General features: G+C 34.8%; 1 protein-coding gene across 3 annotated transcripts in view; it reads left to right on the forward strand.

Annotated features, from left to right (window-relative positions):
- CDH19 (cadherin 19) overlaps nt 1-21,964 on the forward strand; it is a 241,456-nt gene that overhangs the window by 168,107 nt on the left and 51,385 nt on the right. For all 3 annotated transcript variants that reach the window (XM_064578755.1, XM_045886578.3, XM_045886581.3), the window contains 4 exons: nt 9,555-9,674; nt 11,013-11,177; nt 17,953-18,134; nt 18,679-18,932. In XM_064578755.1, the coding sequence (XP_064434825.1) occupies nt 9,555-9,674; nt 11,013-11,177; nt 17,953-18,134; nt 18,679-18,932 (721 nt within the window). The remainder of the gene's footprint in view (nt 1-9,554; nt 9,675-11,012; nt 11,178-17,952; nt 18,135-18,678; nt 18,933-21,964) is intronic.

Genomic DNA, 21,964 nt, shown 5'->3' on the forward strand with positions numbered 1-21,964 from the left:
AGTTCAACACTTGTACTTCCTTCTACAAACATGTTAACTAAAATATTTAAAAAATTAGACTATCATTTACATTTTGTAAACAATGGTAACATATATAAATACATTATTTGTCTTGTTAAAATATCTCGGTATTCAAGGCAAGAAAGAGGGGTTAAACATGTATGCTTTAGGGATGCCTGGGTGGCTCAGTCAGTTAAGCATCTGCCTTCAGCTCAGGTCATGATCCCAGGGTCCTGGGATTGATTCCCTCATTGGGCTCCCTACTCAGCACCGGAGCCTGCTTCTCTCTCTCCCTCTGCCTGCCGCTCCCCCTGCTCGTGCTCTCTCCCTCTCTCCTTCTCTCTCTCTCTCTTTCTGATAAATAAATAAATAAATCTTTAAAAAATTTGTTTTAGTGATTTAAAAATTCTTCAGCTTATTCACTTACTAGTTTCCCCATTATAAAAATGCATTTTCCAGAACAAGATATAATTTTGTATCTTAAAAAAGCACATAAGGTCATCCTGAAAAATATGCATGTTTAAGTGGTAGAAGCCAATTTATAAGACACAATTACTCTATGCATCAAAATCATAGACCATAAAGACTAAAAACAAAACAAAGTGGTTGAAAAGCTCTGTGCAACTGTATTTATTTTCAAAGTTCCTTTCCATTCCAATGCTATTTTTATAAATATTTTAAATGTAATGCATCTAGAAGCAAGTGCTTTCCATAAGATATAAGAACTGAATGCATTGACAATCAGAAATGTCTTTCTAATGGAGAGGAAATTATGGTGTGTCTATGCAAAATTTGTTCACTCATTGAGTCAGAAAGTTTTGATAGCACAATATGTAGTAAAATTAAGTTCATAAAATTTACTTAAGTGTGATAAATTCTATTCCATAATGGTCATTTTAAATTATACTAACATACTTTAAAATTGCTTTACCTAAACATTTGATTTATTAGCCACCAAATCTAAAACTGTATATTCTATTGTATTTTTTCCTGATTCTTGTTTTTTAACATTCCAGGAAACAATTTAAAAACTTCTTTCTACATGTGTTCAGAACATAGGTCTTTACAACATAAACAAATTTAGCTGTGAATATGTATCAGGACCAATTATCATTAGATGTAAATGACACGTTGATATTTTTCTATTTGGTAGGTAGGCAATGAAACTTTCTTCTTCCCACTCCATACTTCTCCTCCTCATTCACTTCCTCCTTCCACTCCTCCTTCTCTTTCTTAAATAGCATACATTATGGACCTATCATTTACTAGAAGAATTTTTGAAATGTCATTTTGGAGGTAATTGCTAGTATGAAACTTATATTTTAGTTATAACACACAAACAGTAACTATTTTAAATAAGGTGGTATTTGATGTTCTATGTATGAATGTATTAATTATGGGTGAGGTATGATGATGATTGACTGGAGGAAGGGACATTTTAGGAGATGATATTTGAAGTTGATTACAGAGAATCCAGTCATGGCATGTTCTAAGAGTGAAAATTTTAAACATGCCTAGTTTTGTGTGGAAACATGCTTTCCCTTGTCATTGTGTGAACCAGGCTGCCACTCTTAGGGGATTAGAGAAACTGAGCGCTGTGTATGGATAGATTGTGATCAAGGGTCACATTTCAAAGATCATAATATGCAAGAACAGACAAAAGAACATGATTCTGAATGGAGGTTCCATCTCCTGGGTAATGCACAAGAAGCAGGGTTGGTAAAAAGAAAAAAGTGAAATACAAAGCAGCAGATTAAATTCCTAGCAAGTAAAACCTCCTTGGCCAAGTGGACTAAAGTACTGTCCCAGGCTTTCATAGATTTGAATGATCAACCAGTGGAGAATGTTGCCCACATGACAGACTGGGGTCCCCTGCTGGGATACCAGTACCCTAACGGTGTGGAAGCCAGGGGAAACCGCCATTGCCCCAGTTCTGCACTTCAAATTCACATGCTCTGCTTCTGAGAACACTGAGCCCCAACACGCCTGGGAAAAGAGTTATTTACCGGAATTTGCAATGAGATGTTCCACCAGGATGGGTGAGTTACTTCGCACCTCTGGGTGAATGGGAACTATTTGCTCCTCGCTGGGATCCCATTGTCCTGCTTCAGCTGGACCTGTTGAAACAGAATACGCCTGAAATAGAACACTGTGCATTAAAAGAAAGAAGAAGGGCGCCTGGGTGGCTCAGTTGGTTAAGCGACTGCCTTCGGCTCAGGTCATGATCCTGGAGTCCCGGGATCGAGTCCCACGTCGGGCTCCCTGCTCGGCAGGGAGTCTGCTTCTCCCTCTGACCCTCCTCCCTCTCATGCTCTCTGTCTCTCATTGTCTCTGTCTCAAATAAATAAATAAAATCTTTAAAAAATAAATAAATAAATAAATAAAAATAAATAAAAAATAAAAGAAAGAAGAAGGTTTGGGTCCTGGTCTGGAATGTCCCACCCCCAGCTCATCTCCTTACACCTGGTAGTGCTGCCTCCCCTCAGTTAACATGTGGTATGCACAGCCAGGTCAACTTCTTAAAGCTATCACCTTCCCTCTCCCCAAGGCCGGGTGGGCATATTGTTTCCTGCTAGTTTAATCATTTGGCTGCCTTGTTTGTTCCCTCCATTGGCCTTGAGGACGTTAGGACACATAGAAGCCCTTGCCAAATTCACCCAGCAAGACTTGAATGATAGCAAGCAAAGTCTGCCCTTAATTGGACACTGAAATGTCTCTGATGATAAAAGCTGCCCTCTGAAGTAAAACAGCCTTGGACACTTAAAGCCTCACAAGGAGGCGCCTTTGCCAATATTCAAACAAATGATAGGTGTTCATACCTCATGACTCTGTCAGTGTGTCATCTTTATTAAATCACATGAAGATACAAGTGATCTGACCCCCAGCTTAGGGGACTTACTAAATGAGTGGTTCAGATCATGGGATTCTTGGTGGAAACAGTTGTCACTGATTGGGAAATTATTGTCTTAATCTGTATTTTTCTTGTATGTGTCAGTATTACCTGCCTTCAGGGCAGCCAGATAGCTACCAGATGAGCCACCTCCATGCTAGTGAAGCCCTTTACTGCCGGCTCAGGCCACATTATAGTAGAGAGGAACATATAAGATTGTAAGAACAGGTCGCGAGGTTGTAGAACGTTGGGGGTGGTCATTGAGAGGATGTGACTGCCAGTCGAACTGTGTGCTGGGCCTGGGAAATTGGAGACTCCTCAGCCCCTCCCCTGTCCTTGGAATGTGGGTTCCACTAGCCTGGTTCCTCTCCCTGCAGCTGCCGCAAGCACCCAGACTTGACATAGAGATGTGGTGTTGAGACTATCTGGATGGTATATGTGACAGAAGATACGTAAGGCCTCCGTAACTTTCAAGACTTGGTTGGAAGATCCAGAAAACTACTGGTCTTACAGCCACCCAGAACAAGCCTCATAAATAAGTTCTCCTGCTCAATACAACTACCACCTACCAATCTAGAGTGGTCTGCCTCTTCCTTTGGTTTCCTCCTGTCCTCCTTTTGAGGGGCCAGTTTCAGGTTATAGCCAGGAAGATTGGGAAGATTTTATGAACTAATAGTGATCAGATCTCCAGTTTTACCCAGGACAGCCCTGCTTAATCCTATTTTTGAGGGGATTTTGTCCAGAAAGCATTTGGTCCTGATTTTTTATTTTTTTAAATATTATTAGTAGGTGCATTATAGTAAGCCAGAGTGAATTTGGAGGACATCTACTTTGTACTTGCGGCTCTTCCATGGGGTGTGAGAAGTAGTGTATGAGACATATGGGCATTGAATAAAATGTCTCCTTTTAAGTCATGATTAAATCTGAAAGAGGGCTAGTGATAACCCAGGGCACTGTTCAGAAAAACAAAATTAAGCTAAGAAACTGATTAAATAATGCAAATACATGTGAAAAATATCTATCTGGTGATGTATTTAATGTTAAATTATCTACATAAAGCATTTTTCATTAATGTACATATATATCATTTGTCCTTTAGAAGTAACTTTATTACTAGCATAATATAAAGAAACTTTAATTTTTGATCCACCAATGTAGTTAAACCAACTTTGTCAGTTTTAGTGAGAGCACAATAAAATGTTGATGAAATGAATGAAGAGGCTAAGCAGGTTGGTTCATAGGGGCATGTACCATGTTTCATACACTGATTGAGTAATGCACCATTAAGGATAACATTCTACTGAATGCCATTTCAATAGAGTAAGAGCAACCAATCCAGGATGGGAAAAAGGAACAAATGAGTATGTCTAACAAACAAAAACAGGGATTTGGGCATTGAGACAATTATCAGGTTATCAATCACCCAATCCTGATTAAGAAGTGTTGGCATTTGTCTTTTTGCTCTGATGTTATACAAAAAATTTCCTATTTTTATGGAAGTTTTATTATTCTGTTATATTTGTGTTATATACCTTTCTTTTTTTTTTAAGATTTTATTGATTTATTTGACAGAGAGAGACACAGCGAGAGAGGGAACACAAGCAGGGGCAGTGGGAGAGGGAGAAGGAGAAGCAGGCTTCCCCACGAACAGGGAGCCTGATGCGGGGCTCGATCCCAGGACCCCGGGATCATGACCTGAGCCGAAGGCAGACGCCCAACCGACTGAGCCACCCAGGTGCCCCGTGTTATATACCTTTCACATCTATATCTACAATTTATTTTAAACTGATTTTTGTGAATGGTGTCAAGCACGTGCCAAATTCTAGATCAAAAGAGAGATAACCAATGGACAGATGTGTAGATGGATGGAGATATCCAGTTGACCCTGCAGCATTTATTGAAATGATTCTCCAATTCTCAACTATGCCACCATTGCATGAATGAGTTCCCCACATACGTATGATTTGGGTTCTGAATCTCTGTCAGTTTTATCATCTTTTGTTGCTCCAGGGACTAACACTATATTGTCTTTATTGCTGTGGTTGTGTCCTAAGCCTTGATGTCTGTTAGTGCAATGCAAGTCCTCCAGATGTTTCATCAAAATCGTCTTGGCCATGCTTGGTTCTTTGCATTTCCATACATATTTCATAATCATCTTTTTAATTTATCCAGTAATACAACTTGCTAGGATTTTGAGTAGGATAGCATTTACACTGTGGATCTATTTTTGATATTTCTATGTAGTCATCAAATTCATAAACCCAGCATTTTTTTCCTTTTTGATCATTAAAAATAAAAGATCTTTAGTTTCTTTGTAGAGATCTTTAAAATTTTTTGTTTAGATATTCCTGGATATATTTATTTGTTATATATGTTATGCATTTAGTTGAAATATTTTATAAATATATATTTCTGGTATACATAAAAATGGAGTTTTGTGTATTTTTTATTCCTGTGACCTTTCTAATTTAGTAATTTAATATTCTCCTGTAAACTTTTTTTTTAGGTATATTCTGCTTGATTTTCTAACAAAAATACTGTTGCCTTTGAATAATTATTGTAATTTAAAAAAATGTTTCCAGTATCTATCTATCATCTATCTATCTATCCATCCATCCATCCATCCATCCATCCATCATATATGGATTTTTGTCCGTCATCAACATCATCTTTAATCATTCATTTTGGTATACATGGCATTGCCTCATTGCATTGTCTAGGAGGTTCAATACAATGCTTTAAAACATAGCAATGATAATAAACTTCTTGCTTTTTAACTACTTCAGAAGGAAAAGTTCTAACTCTTCGCAATTAAATATGGTTGCTGTCAAAGTTTAAAAATGCCCTTTATCAAATTTAGAAAACTGCCTTTCTCCCTAATTTTCTGAGGTTTTATTGAAAATAGAAATGGAATATTTTCCAATGTGTTTTAAATATCTAATGAGAATTTTTGCTTTACATTTTTCTTTTTTAAGCCATTAGTGCCACAAATTATATTGGTTCATTTTCTAACGTTAAAACATCATTGAAGTTTAGTCATCAAAAATTCAAAGTGACTTCTCCTATGAAAATAAACACTTAAAAATAGTTCCACAAGTATGCTTGAGACGGGCCTGCATGAATTATGTTCTTACGTAGAATAATGCCCACAATATTTTAGAATCAGCTTCAATTTATAGTGATGGGCAGGTATTGTTAGGGAATGGGACGACCAGGAGGTTGGAGCCACAGTTCCCATAGAACTGCTCAGAGTGATTCGTACAGTAAACAAAGATCATGTCATAAAAACAGTGATTATGTAAGCCTGGAAAGGCTACTGTAGGGCGCCTGGGTGGCTCAGATGGTTAAGCGTCTGCCTTCGGCTCAGGTCATGATCTCAGGGTCCTGGGATCGAGTCCCACATCGGGCTCCCTGCTCCTTGGGAGCCTGCTTCTCCCTCTGCCTCTCTCTCTGTCTCTGTCTCTCATGAATAAATAAATAAAATCTTAAAAAAAAAAAAAGAAAGAAAGGCTACTGTACTTGCAAAGAACATCCCCGTGCTATTCATTTTTTTATTATTATATTATGTTAATCACCATACTTCATGAGTTTTTGATGTAGTGTTCCATGATTCATTGTTTGTGCATAACACCCAGTGCTCCATGCAGAACGTGCCCTCTTTAATACCCACCGCCAGGCTAACCCATCCTCCACCCCCTCCCCTCTAGAACCCTCAGTTTGTTTCTCAGAGACCATAGTCTCTCATAGTTCTTTCCCCCCTGCGATTCCCCCCCTTCATTTTCCCCTTCCCCGTGCTAATCATTTTTATTCAAATGTGAATAGTACCGCTCTGAGTTTACTGACAAATAAAGGAAGAGTTACATATGTTTATATAACAATGAGGAGCAATTAAACATTTATTTGTTTCAACCGTGAAGTGTCCCTTTACTTATATTTAACTGGTAATAGGAAAAGGGGGGAAAGGGTCTGTGAACAGTTACTGATTTTTTTCATTGAAGGACACATTATTGGTCTTATAGTGATTTTTTGTTTCAATTTTGTGTATAATATATAGCTAATTCCTAACTGCGAGTGAATGTACAGATAGATTCTTTTACAAATGACAAGGAAAACATAAATGGAAAACATAAAAAAAAAATCATATCAAAGGTTTTTGTATTTCTCGGCTACTCTGATGTTTATTTATTATTATAGTTTATGTTACTTGACTATATCTTGAAGATTTCTGTAGTATTTAAATTACTGGCTAGAAAAATATATAGGCTTATGTCTTTTGATTTTTTTTAGAAAAACCATTTAGAAAATAAGAGGGTTTAAAGTTGCTTAACTTGTATTTAATGAATTGTGATGTCAATTAAAAAAAGCGGGAAACAGATAAAGTAAATAAAAGAAAGTTATATAATTAGAGTGATATAAGACTTAAACATTGCTAAGTTCCTTCTGAATTTTACAACCAATAATTTATAAATCATAAGAATTAAACTATATGTAATGATATTTTTAAAATTCTGTTGCATATTTTTATCATCTTAATTTATTTTATATACTTTGATGGTAACCTAAAATAGGATAGACATGTATATGCACGGTCTCACACATATACACACACAAACAAATATAAGGAGTAAATCACTAGTAGTTAATGAATGTTCATTATCAAGCACTGGGTGCCATTGAACATTGTAGAATTATCTCAATTCCATAGATTTGTTACTGTTGATTTAAAACAGCTATAAAGCTTATAAGAGAGAATAATATTTCCTCAGAAATTTAACTTCCTAATAAATTCACATTAGAAAGTTATTGTGAATATTTATAATATTGTTTTTATCCACTTAATTTCTAAGAGTTTGACTTTTTGGATTTTCCACACACTCGGAGAAATTATTTTATGTGATTCATTAATATATTACGTTTTCCATTTAGTGGAGAGCAAGGGAGTGATACATTAGAACATTGAAGAGGTATGTTCTGCTTAGAAGTAAATGAAGCATCAATTTAAAATGTGCTTGAAAAAAAATGGGGAAAAAAACCTAACTTTGTAACTTGTTTTTCTATAAACGAAGTACAGGGTGATCTGTGAGTCAATGCATTTTCATGATCTTCCTGGGACTCATTTGTATAGTCTAAAGTCTTAAGAGTAAGAATTTCTTTTGGTCAACAACTAACCATAAGATGATTTTGACTATTGCTCCTGAAGCTAGACTAAACAGGTAGTCTAGTTCTGGAATCTAGGGATGGGACACTCCTAGAAAGAAATTAAATGGACACATAGAGAGGAAATGTAGAAAAAGTAAATGGAGGTGTGCACATAGGGTAGTTAAAAGAACAATTCTTGCCCAATACAAACTGAATTGATGGTCCCTAAGAATCCTTTTCTTGGAATAACTGTTTACAATTACTACAGAAATGCCTTTTATTATTTGCTGATTATTTATTGATTTATTTATTATTTTATTGAGATATATTCAACATATACATTGTGTAAGTTTAAGGTCTACTATATGTTGATTTGATACATTTATATATTGCAATATATAGTTACCACCTTGGATTAGCTAGCATCTTCATTACATCATATAATTATCTTTTGTGTGTGTGGAGGGGGGAGACCATTAAGATCAAGTCTCTTGGCAACTTTGAAATATACAATATAATATTGTTGACTATAATTACCATGCTGTGCATTAGCTCTCTAGAACTTACTCATTTTGTAACTGCAGTTTTCTAGGCTTTGATCAACATTTTCTCAATTAACCCACCCTAAACCCCTGTTAACCAGCAGTTTACCCTCTGTTTCTATGAGCTCAGCTTTTCTAGATTCCACATATAAGTGATATCTTGTGATAAGTGAAATCACATAAGCTATTTGATTCTGTGTTGTTCATGTTGCCATCTTATTGACACAGAACATAATATTTCAATAAATGCAGATTTCCAACAAGGCCCATAATGCTATTCTATATTTACATAAAGATGATTAAAAAGCTCAATATTTTTAAAGAAATATGTTTGATTTAAGAATGGAGTTTAAATGTACAAATACTTACATTGTGTTTTATTGATTGTTACTGAATTTCAATGAGAACACTATCAATATCTGGTAGATTTTGCTTTGTACTTTAAAAAAAAAAGAGTTCTTCAAAGTAAGTAAGTATTTTATAGAAGGGAATTAAACAGGGAAGATAATTATGCACGTCCTCAACTTGATACTAACTCAAGCACATTTCAATAATTTTTATTAATATTTTATCAATATTCTGTGACTTTTTTGAGTTACAGGTCACAATATGATTTTTAAAGTAAACTGCTTCCAATTCCCTTTTCATTCTTCCACTAATAATACACCTTTGAAAGATCCTGAGTGGATCTTGTAATGGATCGTTTAAGAGTTATAGTTCATTATGGCACAGATCTACATTTTAAAATTCTACATTGCATATAGGAGTTAGGGCTATGTTGCATGAGGCTATATTCTCTTTTTTATACAGAATGATATTAGTTTTATAATTCTGAATAAGGAGGGCTCATCTTTCATTGTATATCATCATCTTGCTTGCTAAAGAAATAATGTTGTATAGAACTGAATGCATTGTTCAATAATACCACATTGTTCAATAATACCACAGTCTTAATTTCTTGTTACTATTTATATTTTCTTCAGGAACATTAGTCATCCAAGTGACAGCAAATGATGCTGATGATCCTTCAAGTGGCAATAATGCTCGTCTCCTGTACAGTTTACTACAAGGCCAACCATATTTCTCCATTGAGCCAACAACAGGTATTTCTGAATGAAATAAAGTGCAATTCAACAGGATTCAAAGTAGGCAAATGTCAGAGCAAAAATCTTCTGCTTATAAACATGTTATACAGTAGACCTGATGTTTCAATAAATAAATTGGTTGTACTTTTAAACATTTAATTCTTTTTAGGCTTTTAGCTGATTTTTCTAACTTTCAGAAATTGAGTTTTCCAAATCTATACCACAAATCATTTGTGTGTAAGGTATAAAACATATGTAAAGATTACAACAAATCAATAGGAAAAAGAAAACCCAATTTAAAAATATGCTGAAAGACATTTAAAACAATTGACTAAAATTTGATATACAAAAAGCCTGCAAGCATATTAAAAATGATTAACCTCAGTAGTCATCATGGAAATGCAAACTAAAACCACATGAGATACACCTTCATACCCAATTCTCTCCAGAATCAAACATAGGGAGATACTTGCAGTGTCTGTTTAATACATTCACTGTTTTCTATAGTGATTCATATAAAAGATTATACTTGTAAAACACTTTAGTCCACAATTAAAATGCTGTCACAATATGGTCCAATTTATCCTTTTTTGTTTTTACAGGTCTCACAATTTTTTAATGTACACTTTTCCCCAGACATATCTGAGGACTGGACATTCTCTTTCTTTGTGTTAGTGTTCCCAAAATCTTTAGGCCAGCATCCCCTTGTCCTATGCACCACCTGAAATTTTTCCTAGTTTTCTTTTTTTCAGTGATAACTACTTTTTCCCTAAATAATTTTATAGAAAGTTGATATTTATTACATTTATTATGGTCCATCATGAGTTTGAAAATCTGAGTGTATATTTATCTCTATTGTAGATTATGAATAACTGTTGGTCAAAAACAAACCTTTCTTCACAAATTATGACTTGAAATAGACTTTAACATCACAGGTGCACAATATTTTTTCCATAAATTTGTTGTTGTAATTTATACATTTATTCATAATTAACTTCCTTCAAATTTAAGGGAAAAGTTAATTGTAACACACTAATACTATGTTAGAGAAGACAGCAGAAAATAATTTGAGGTAAAAATAAGATATCCCTGTTTTCTACCTGCAGATTTTATTAACATAGTTATTTTGTTAAGGGTCTACTAGTGTTCTTAGTATTTGGTGACTATTCTAAACTCCAGGCAGAGTTGGTGTTTATTATTATTATTTTTTTTTTCTTCAAGGTAGTGTCTAGCACATTGTAGTGGTTTAAAATGTGGCAAAAGAATGATTATATGATTGAATTCTTAAGAAATTAACTAGGAGGATACCGTGGTTAATAATGAAATAATAATTGAAGTTTTATTACATTTTTAAAGGAGTCATAAGAATATCTTCTAAAATGGATAGAGAACTGCAAGATGAGTATTGGGTAATTATTCAAGCCAAAGATATGATTGGTCTGCCTGGGGCACTGTCTGGAACAACAAGTGTATTAATTAAACTTTCTGATGTGAACGACAATAAACCTATATTTAAGGAACGTAAGTAGAAAAAATGTTGAATTTTAATTATAACATAATTATACGTATGTCAAATATAAGCAGGTGTTAGCGTTTACATCTAAAGCACTGCAACAGCAGTAGAATTATATAAAATAATTTTTAATTATTCTGCGAGATAATTTTTATTAGCGTGAAAAGTCAAATACAAATGAAAGAGTAATGTGTTTTCTTTTAATTGCTTCTGTAATAATTTCCACAAACTTCATGTCTTAAACAAATTATTATCTTAACGAAATCTGTTACAGGTGTCACCAGACTAAGTTCAAGGTGTCCGCAGGGCTGTGTTCCCTTCCCAAGGATCCAGGGGAGAATCCATTTCTTTGGATTTGGTTGTTGGCAAAATTCAGTTCTTTATGTTTGTAGGATTAAGGTCTCTGTTTCCTTGATGGCTGTCAGTTGAAGGACACCATTAGCTCCTTAAGGCACCTTTCTGATTCTTGGATATAACTCAAGCACCTGAAACATAGCAAAAGGGGTCAGATCCTACACACAGTCATCTCTGTGACCCACACTTTTGCCTCTTCCTCACTTTTAAGGACCGATGTGATTAGACCAGGCCCACTTGGGTGAACCAAGACAATCTCCGCCTCTCAAGATCAGCTAATTAGCAATATGAATTCCACCTGCAACCTTAATTCCTTAATTTGTGTAATATGTTCATAAGTTCTGGAGGATTAGAACACATATATTTTGGGAGATTCATTTTTCTACCTACCACAGTAATGATTTGAAATGATAATATTTTATTTTTTAATTTTAATTTTATTTTTATCCAATATATTAAAACTAAAAACAGAAACAAACACAATTCACCTATTTCTGTATTCACCTATGATTTATATATATAAAAAATATATATAATATTTCACATATAAGAGAGATCATATGGTCTTTGTCTTTTTTGACTTATTTCACTTCGCCTAGTGCCCTTGAGGTCTATCCATGTTCTTGCAAATGACAAGATTTCATTCTTTTTTATGGCCAAGTAATATTTGTGTGTGTGTGTGTATCTTAACTTCTTTATCCATTCATCCACTGATGGACAGTCAGGTTGTTTCCATATTTTGGCTATTGTGAATAATAATGCAATGAACATGGGAGTGCAGATATCTTTTCTAATAGGTGTTTTCATTTTCTTTGGATGGATACCCAGAAGTGCAATTGCTGGATCCTAAGGTAGTTCTACATTTAATTTTTCAAAAAACCACCATACTGCTCTCCATAGTGGCTGCCCCAATTTACATTCCCACTAACAGTGCACAAGGGTTCCCTTTTCTACACGTCCTCACCAACACTTGTTATTTCTGGTATTTGAATAATAGCCATTCCAACAGGTGTGAGGTAATATTTCATTGTGGTTTTGATTCGCATTTCCCTGATGATTAATGATACAGAGCATTGTCTCATGTACCTGTTAGCCGTCTGTATGCCTTCTTTGGAAAAATGTCTATTCAGATCTTCTGCCCATTATTATTATTATTTGATACTGAGTTCTATGAGTTCCTATATATTTTGGCTATTAGTCCCTTATCAGATATATGATTAGCAAATATTTCCTCCCATTCAGTAAGTTGTCTTTTCATTTTTTTGATAGTTTCCTTTGCTGTGAAGAAGCTTTTTAGTTTGATATGGTCCACTCATTTTTTCTTTTGTTGCTTTTGTTTTTGGTGTCAGATTAAAAAAAAAAAAATCACCAACATCTAGGTGAAGGAGCTAACTGCCTGTGTTTTCTTCTAAGAGTTGGTTTCAGGTCTTAGTTCAAGTCTTTAATCCATTTTGAGTTAATTTTTGTATATGGTTAAGACAATGGCTCTGTTGCATTCTTTTGCATTTGGTTGTCCAATTTTTTCAACACCATTTATTAAAGAAACTGACATTTTGGGGCACCTGGGTGGCTCAGTCGTTAAGCGTCTGCCTTCAGCTCAGGTCATGGTCCCAGGGTCCTGGGATCAAGCCCCACATCGGGCTCCCTGCTCAGTGGGAAGCCTGCTTCTCCCTCTCCCACTCCCCCTGTATTCCCTCTCTCGCTGTCTCTCTCTGTCAAATAAATAAATAAAATCTTTATAAAAAAAAGAAACTGACATTTTCCTATTGCATATTTTTGGCTCCTTTATCATAAATTAACTGGCCTTATATGTGTGGGTATCTTTTACTTTTGTAGCATGAATAGGCCCCAACTGCTCTGATAATTTGAGTTGTAAATGCAAGTTAAATCACTTCGTGTGCTTCAGAAGGAATTTCTTGTGAAATTCTTAGGAGAAATTATTTTTTTCCTTAGGATTCCCCTCCCCCCTCTGAGGATTCTGTCTTAGCTACGGAAATACATTTACAAGCAATTTTAGAAATCATGAGCAATTATCATGATAGGAGGAATATATAAGCATGTATCAAAGAGAAAAGTAGATCTCTCTCTCTCTCTCTTTCACACACACACACACACACACACACACACACACCCCTAAATGATGCAGATGGGATTCAGTTCTGCTAATCTGTGGCAGGCCCAGAGTTATCAGATCTTCTGACTTTTCAAGAAATATTAGAAATCTGGCTGTTTATTTCTGTGCTATTGTCAAATTTTAAATTTTTCAGGTTAATGTGGCCATTTTTTAAAAAGTAAAAATGGTATATATTTAAGGTATACAACATGATGTTTTGATATCATATACATAGCAGAATCATTACTACAGTCAAACTAACTAACATATCCATCTCCTCACATTGTTACCTTGTGTGGGTATGTGTGTGTGGTGAGAGCACCTGAGATGTTCTCTCAGTAAATTCCCATTATACAATATAGTATTATTAACTGTAGTCACTAAGCTGTACACGGGATTTTTAAACTTACTCATCCTACATCATTGCAGCTTGTACAATTTAAGCCACATGTCCTCATTTCTTTATGAGTAAATGAAACAGCTCCTCTTTGGATGGAATTTAGGCAACAAGGCAGCAGTCTGTGACCTTCATCTTCATGTTATAAAATGTATTATCTCTACAAAGTGTGTGTCCTAACGACAAGAAGGTGATGTGTAATTAAATCTGAAATACCCAGGACTTCATAAAATGACTGCCAGATACTAAATGTAGAAAAGTAGCAGGTGAATATATTGAATAAATCTAGTCTATGTTTTATTCAGATGAAGGTGAATAATAAGTTGAGGACTCACGAAGGCAGTACCCACAAGGAATGTTTGTTGAGACAAGAATGTCCTTGAAGCTCTGCTCCCATCCTTATTTCTTTTCATTTTTCTCAACTTCAACATTTTATATATATATGTATATATATATATATACTTCAGTGTGCATATATAATTATATAACAATGTGTCCATATAATATATAACTATGTGTCTATGAACATTGATAAACAATCTATAATTATAAATAACAATGTATATATATGTATGTATTGATACATATCTGAATAAGTTAGAATATTTAAAATACTTTCTAAAATTCTTATAGCTACCCAGACCCCTCATGTAAGATGATAGCATTACTACTTTCAAATTTGAGTGTGGGTGAACATGATTCTAGCTCCATAAAGTTACCTCACTCTTTAAAATAGTTTTCTCTATTTCCATCCCACAGCATAATTATGTGAAAATATGTATATTGACTATTCTTCCAGAACAGAAGCATGCTGACCTCCTTACTCTTGTTCAAACTGCTTTCCCTTATTGTAATCCCGTTATCCTCCTCTCATTTTAAATATTTAATACATATCTCCTCTGATATGTACAACCTCCCCTCACCTCTCAATCAAGGGTATCCACACTGCTTGTTAATGACTATTAACATTCAAAACATGTGGTTGTTGTTTTCATCTTAAAAACAGAATAAAATAAATACATTATTGACTCCACTACCATGTCTAGCTAACCATGCTTCATTTTCTTTTCTTTTAGAGAAAAGAATTTTTAAAGTGTCAAACTCATCAACCTATTTACTGTCTTTTAAACTCTTTGGACCCCACTCCAGTTCAGTTTCATCCATGCTACTTGACCAAACTGATCTGGTCAATTCTATCAATCTATGTGCAACTAAATCTCAGTCCTAATATAGTGTGATTTTTCAGCAGGGTTTGACAGGATTACTCCATTCTCATGTACTTTATTGTCTATCTCACTGGTCACTTTTTAATAGTCTTCCTTTGTCTTCACCTCTACATACTGTAAATTTTAGTGTATTTCTGCTATCAAGCCTTAGGACCTCATTTCTCTTCCTTTTGCATTCACTCCTTGATGTTCTCATCTGGCCTCAAGACTTTAAATGCCACCTCTATGCTGACAACTCCCAGATATATATCCCCAGTATGAGCCTCTCCAATGAACCCCCCCATGTGGATATCCAACTGTCTACTCAATATCTTCATTTATATGTTATATACATTTAAACTTGACATATATTTGAGTTCTTGATCATGCCTGCCTCCTCCTCCAAACCTCTTCTTTTTACAGCTTTTCCCATTTCAAAGACTACCAAATCCAGTCTTCACATTGCTCAGGGCAAAATCTCACCCATTCAATTCAAATTCAGTTCAATTCAAACAATTCAACTTGGATTACACTGGGTCAAATCTAGGTCAATTCTAATTTCTTTTTTTTTCCTTTTTTTTTTTTTTTAAGATTTTATTTATTTATTTGAGACAGAGAGAATGAGAGAGAGAGAGCACATGAGAGGGGGGAGGGTCAGAGGCAGAAGCAGGCTCCCTGCCAAGCAGGGAGCCCGATGCGGGACTCGATCCTGGGACTCCAGGATCATGACCTGAGCCGAAGGCAGTCGCTTAACCAACTGAGCCACCCAGGCGCCCTCAATTCTAATTTCTAACTCAGACTGAATCGATGATCAATTCTGCACAATTCCTGCTAGTCCCTGATTTTCAGTATTCTGTGAGTACACACACACACACACACACACACACAATCTCTCCTGATAATAGAAACTTACTTTGTTTAAGGATTTTGAAGTCAGCTTCCCCTCTGTTCTTTCTCTCATATCCAAAATTCAGTCCTCTGCAGATACTGTTGGCTCTACCTTTTAAAAATATCCATAATCTGAACATTTCTCACCAATTTTATTTGCAACCTTGGATCATGCTACCCTCTTAATTTGTCTCCATTATTACCATAGGCTCCCATCTAATCTCTCTGCTTTTGTTCTCCTCTGACCGACTTCCGACACAACTTCAGTGATCTTGTTGTAATGCAGGTCAGATCATATCACTTAAATGTCTTACCATGTCACTCAGAGAAAAAGTCACAGGCCTTAATATAACCTCCATTGTCCTAAATAATTTGCCATCATCCAGTCCTGTTCCATTACCTCTAGGAGATCATGTACTAGCATTATACTCCTTGTTCATGGACAAACCAACACCAGGCAATTGACCTACTCTCTGTCACTGGAAAACTTCAGCCACTGGTTTTGTGGCCTTTTGGCTTGCTCTTCCCACTTCCTGAAATTCTGTTTTCTCAAGTATGCATTTTCCCACAATGAAAAAACAAAACAACAACAACAAAAACCACTTTGCAGCCGAGTTAAGCTATTACTTCCTGAAAATAGTAAAAGTATTGTCAATTTTTAAGTAACATTTCTCCCATGTTAAAAAGGAGAGGACATCTCACAAAGCAATCTGTGAAGTGACTTGCCATATTCTATCAGTAATCTCTTTAAGGAAAAATTTTATTATGTGCTTCTTTTCTAAATTCTACAAAGTTTCACTTTTTCTTTTAAAGATTTAATTTATCTGAGAGAGAGAGAGAGAGACCATGAGCGTGGGGAGGGGCAGAGGCAGAGGGAGAAGCAGGCTCCTCGCTGAGCAGGGAGCCGGACATGGGACTCTAGGTGGGGCTCAATCCCAGTACCCTAAGATCAGGACCTGAGCCGAATTCAAATGCTTAACTAAATGAGCCATCCAGGCCCCCAAGTTTCATTCTTTAGAATATTGATATATATGATTATTTCCTACATTTTAACATAAACCACAAATAATAATTTACAAATAGCTAACTCTTTATCAGTTTTATGCAAGTTACTTCTGAAAAATAAAGGAAACAAAGCTTGATTATTTTTACTTACATCTATGTATTTCAAATATAACTGCCATTGTTTTCACGTGACCGCAACAATGGGGTCATCTGAGAAGCTCATGGTTTTCCTACTTCATCCACTCACTAACTCCTGTGGATCCACTTTTTTTTTTTTCCCCCCTCATTTCCACAATGGTCAACGCACTCAGGCTCAGAATCTAAAAATCAAACTATTACCCTTAGAGCTACTTGTTTGCTTTATTCTCTCCCATCTCTAATCCACACTTACATTTACGAGTAACTCTAGATATCAGAGAATGCTTAAGTGAAATTGAAAACTATTTTTATCAAGTTTAATTGGGATGGTTGAATGATATAATAAAAAAATCCAAAAATATCAACAAAGTATACATATGAATAGAAATTTGGAAATTATATGTACTGGTGCTAAGACTCCCTAAGTTATATTTGAGAGACATTAATAGATGCTCAACTAGGATGTTAGGGAAATACAAAATACAGATCACAAAAATAAAGAAGAAGAGATAGACAGATAGATAAATAGATAGATAGATGATAGATAGATACTGATTTAGAATAAGTAACTGGTAGAAAGTGAGAGTATGGGTTTTCCCATAGTCCACAAAAATGGGGTGCTAAAATTGGAAATTTCTTATGTTTATTATTTGTGTGAAATATCTTGAATTTTGTTTTTAAAGGTTTATACCGCTTGACTGTTTCTGAATCTGCACCCGCTGGGACTTCAATAGGAAAAATCATGGCATATGATAATGATATTGGAGAGAATGCGGAAATGGATTACAGCATTGAAGATGATTCACAAACATTTGACATAATTACTAATAATGAGACACAAGAAGGAATAGTTATATTAAAAAAGGTAGATATATTTTCAATATTTACTTTGCAGAAGAATACAAAATCAAATCAGAAATACATATAATTATTTTGTGTAGCCAGTTAGTTATTGCTTCATTAAGTAATTGAAATGAGAACCTGTGATTTATGATTTAGGGAGCAAAGGAACTTAGAGATGAGACAGAGTTATTACAAAGTCTCAAATTATTGTAGAACAGTTTTTTATTATGCTTTTAAAGATTTTTAGAGGACAAACGTTTTGGAAAGATATTAAATAAAAAAATTAATTCTCAATTCCATAGGATATTTATGCCCAAACAAGTATAATTTTAATCCTAAAAATATATAGTTACTATTCTAAAACATTTTATAACAGACATAAATAACAAAACACAGGGATTTGCAATGTAGCTGCTTAATGATAATATTAGAGGGATCAAACCAAGTACATAAGAAGCGAAATCTGACTAAAAAGCAACTGAGACTTAATAACCCAACCTTTTTTCTAAATAGTGCCTTGGGTTACTGAAGCCATTTCTTCTTCTGTACACTGTATTTCTTTGTAGAAAGTGGATTTTGAGCACCAAAACCAATATCGTATTAGAGCAAATGTTAAAAACCGCCATGTTGATGAGAAGCTCGTGGAATACCATGTTGAAGCTTCAACCACTCTCATTAGGGTCCAGGTGGAAGATGAAGATGAACCTCCTGTGTTCCTCCTCCCGTATTACCTATTTGAAATCTTTGAAGAAAGCCCACGTGGATCATTTGTAGGCATGGTCTCCGCCATAGATCCAGATCAGAGGAAATCTCCTATCAGGTATGTTTGGGAGGCCAGCTTCGTATTAACAAATGAGTGAATACAAATTAGGCTGAAAATAAAATTTCATAGAAATGTAAAAGATAAATCTGCATTTCTCTATATGGTACTTATTAAGTTTGCAACAATTTAAACCAGTTAAAACAGGGAGCTCACTATTGATAAAGTTGTAGTGAAATAAGCAATTGCAGTCGTAAAAGAAATAGGCAATCACCGACCAAAATTCAATGAAATCAACTCTACTCATTTGGGGTAAGTAGTGAGGGAAAAGAAACAGTTGATTATGCCGAGTCAGAAGCAAAGCTGACCAAAATGCACTCCATTTAAATCCTGCTTAATATTCAAAAATTGAGAAAGCTTTCCCAAGATACCACTTAAAGTAGTAAAAATGAAATAAATTCAATCGGTTAGAAATAGTTTCTGTATTGCAATTAAACAATGCTTATCATCTATTAATCTAGTCTGTTATTTTCAGATACTATATTTTCATTTTTTTTCAGTATTTGACTGTAGACCTGGTTAGGCATAAAAACCTGCTACGTTTCCTTCCACCACCTTCCCTACTCATCTGCTCTCCACACTTCACAGTTCTGAGAATTTTACAAACTTCCATGTATTTATTAAGATGCTGGCTACTTGGGCTCCTGGGTGGCTTAGTCATTAAGCGTCTGCCTTTGGCTCAGGTCATGATCCCAGGGTCCTGGGATCAAGCCCCACATCAGGCTCCCTCCTCAGCGGGAGGTCTGCTTCTCCCTCTCCCACTCCTCCTGTTTGTGTTCCCTCTCTCGCTGTGTCTCTCTCTGTCAAATAAATAAATAAAAATCTTTAAAAAAAAAAGATGCTGGCTACTGCTTTGCACTTTGTAGGGGCTATGATACAAAGAAGCTTCTTTAAATTTTTGAGACAGAGGAATGATCCCATTTTTCCAGTGTAATTCCTAATCATAAAACACTGACTTCTGATATGTAGATATAGTTCTTATTTAGTAATAGTACTTTTAATAATTAATGTAAGCATATGTGTGGTATATATATATACATATATATATGTATATATATAAAATTATAATTATAACCCAGTAAATGAATTCTTTAGATTTTTTAAATTGGTATATCTATTCACCTATGTATTGTTCTTCTGAGAATACTAAAGAATACATAATTCTAAAAAAATGCTTTAAGGATTAAGATGTTTATTATATTATTATTTATAATAATAAAGTGTTAGAAACAATTTAAATATCTAATCATAGTGTAATTAAGACAATAGATGATAAATGCTTGACAATGATGCTTATGAACATAGCTAAAAACATGGCATGATTTGAAAATAATACAGAATCACTAGAGTTGTATATTTACTACCAGTAAAAATATTACCTATCTTTGAGTCAAATAAGTGAACCACACCCAAATATTAGCAGGGGTTATGTGTTTTACAGCATCACTATTGGTGGTTACTTTATTTTCTACCAAGAATATTTTAGCTAATATTTTTTACCTTATACTGAAATTAATTCCTTAAAATTTTTTGTTAGTACCTAACAAAAGAATACTTTTTAAAATGTCTTTATGGACATTGTTTCATTTAGAGGTGCCTTTTAAATAAGACTGCTTTTCATGTTTATTAGGATGAAAATAGCCCCTTGAACACATTTCAGTAGGTACACCCCCTCCATTTTTTTGTTTGTTTGTTTGGAGCAAAAGATCCAAAACATATTTGAAATCAAATGCTAAATGATTTCAATTTGAGTTTTAATGTGATATATCTTCCTTAATACTCACTACATGGCAAGAAATATGGAAACCAAAGGAAATTAAAGGTATTCTATTTTACTCTCAGGGGTATTCTCTGCTTGGGGGAAAGAAATCAGCACATAGTAAACAAATTACATTATATACAATTCAAATAACTCATATTATTTAGTTTTTCCTTCCATGTAAGAATTACCTGGTATTTCTCCGAAGTATGGAGATTCCCACTCTGTTTCAGCAAGTCTTGGGTGAGATAAACTGGCTTAACAAATTGTTCTTGCCATTGTTGTCATTGTTAAGTGCAGAAAAGCATGAGAAAATATGCCTTGAAATGAATTATAAGTTTTGTGGTAAATGTTTAAGAAAAATGAGGTGCAGGTATGAAGAAAGAATGCAATAATTAGACCTGAAATTGATCAGTCTTCAGCAAGACAACCAAGCGGGGGGGGGGGGGAAGAATGGACAAAAATTAACATTACCAAAAATGAAAAAAGTGAACACAACTTTTGATCCCATAGACATTAAACAATATTATAGGGAAATGCTATGAATGACTCGAAGCCCATGAATTCAGACCAATTCCTTGAAATTCCTTCAAGGAACATACCAACATTCACATAAAAAGACAAATAACCTGAGTAGTCATGTGTGTGAGAAACGGGAAGAGCTTTGTGGGTATTCGGGAATGTCAGGAGTGTTCTCCTGTGGAAGAGGCTGTCTTTAAACATCTTTCATCTGTATTCTATTGGAAGCCCTTAAAAATCCTTGAAACACCCAGTGGATCTGCAGCCTACTTGGAAAAGTCCAGCTTTTGTATATAGGGGTTGGGTCTTATGTGTCTCAGTTGCTTTGTCTGTAAAGTGGGAACAGTACTTTTGTAGAGGCATGTGAGGATTAAGAACCAGAGGCACAGACAGAGGCACAGCAGGCATGGAAGAACCATTTGTTTATCATTCAGGCAAGAGCTGTTGGCAATGGGAAAACAGCGCACAGTCACATGGTATTCATTCAGCATTTTTGTAGGAATGAAGAGTTCCATAAAAAGGAATTCCAAAATGAACCAAACATCAAAACTTCACATTTTAAGCTTTTTAGCTCAAGCTCTTTCTAAAATGTATAGCACACATCTTTCCTAGTTACTGATGACACAAGGTCATGATTTTTAAAAACTTTTATTTGAAAATTATGTCAAACATTTGATTGGTTTTATTTGGAATGGCTTATTATAGAAACAGGATATTCTAGATGTTTAATACAAAATATTAACTGTTAAACTAC

The sequence above is a fragment of the Mirounga angustirostris genome, unplaced genomic scaffold, assembly GCF_029215605.1.
Source record: "Mirounga angustirostris isolate CCGP_5_RB_7025 unplaced genomic scaffold, mMirAng1.0.hap1 SCAF_14, whole genome shotgun sequence".
NCBI lineage: Eukaryota > Metazoa > Chordata > Mammalia > Carnivora > Phocidae > Mirounga > Mirounga angustirostris.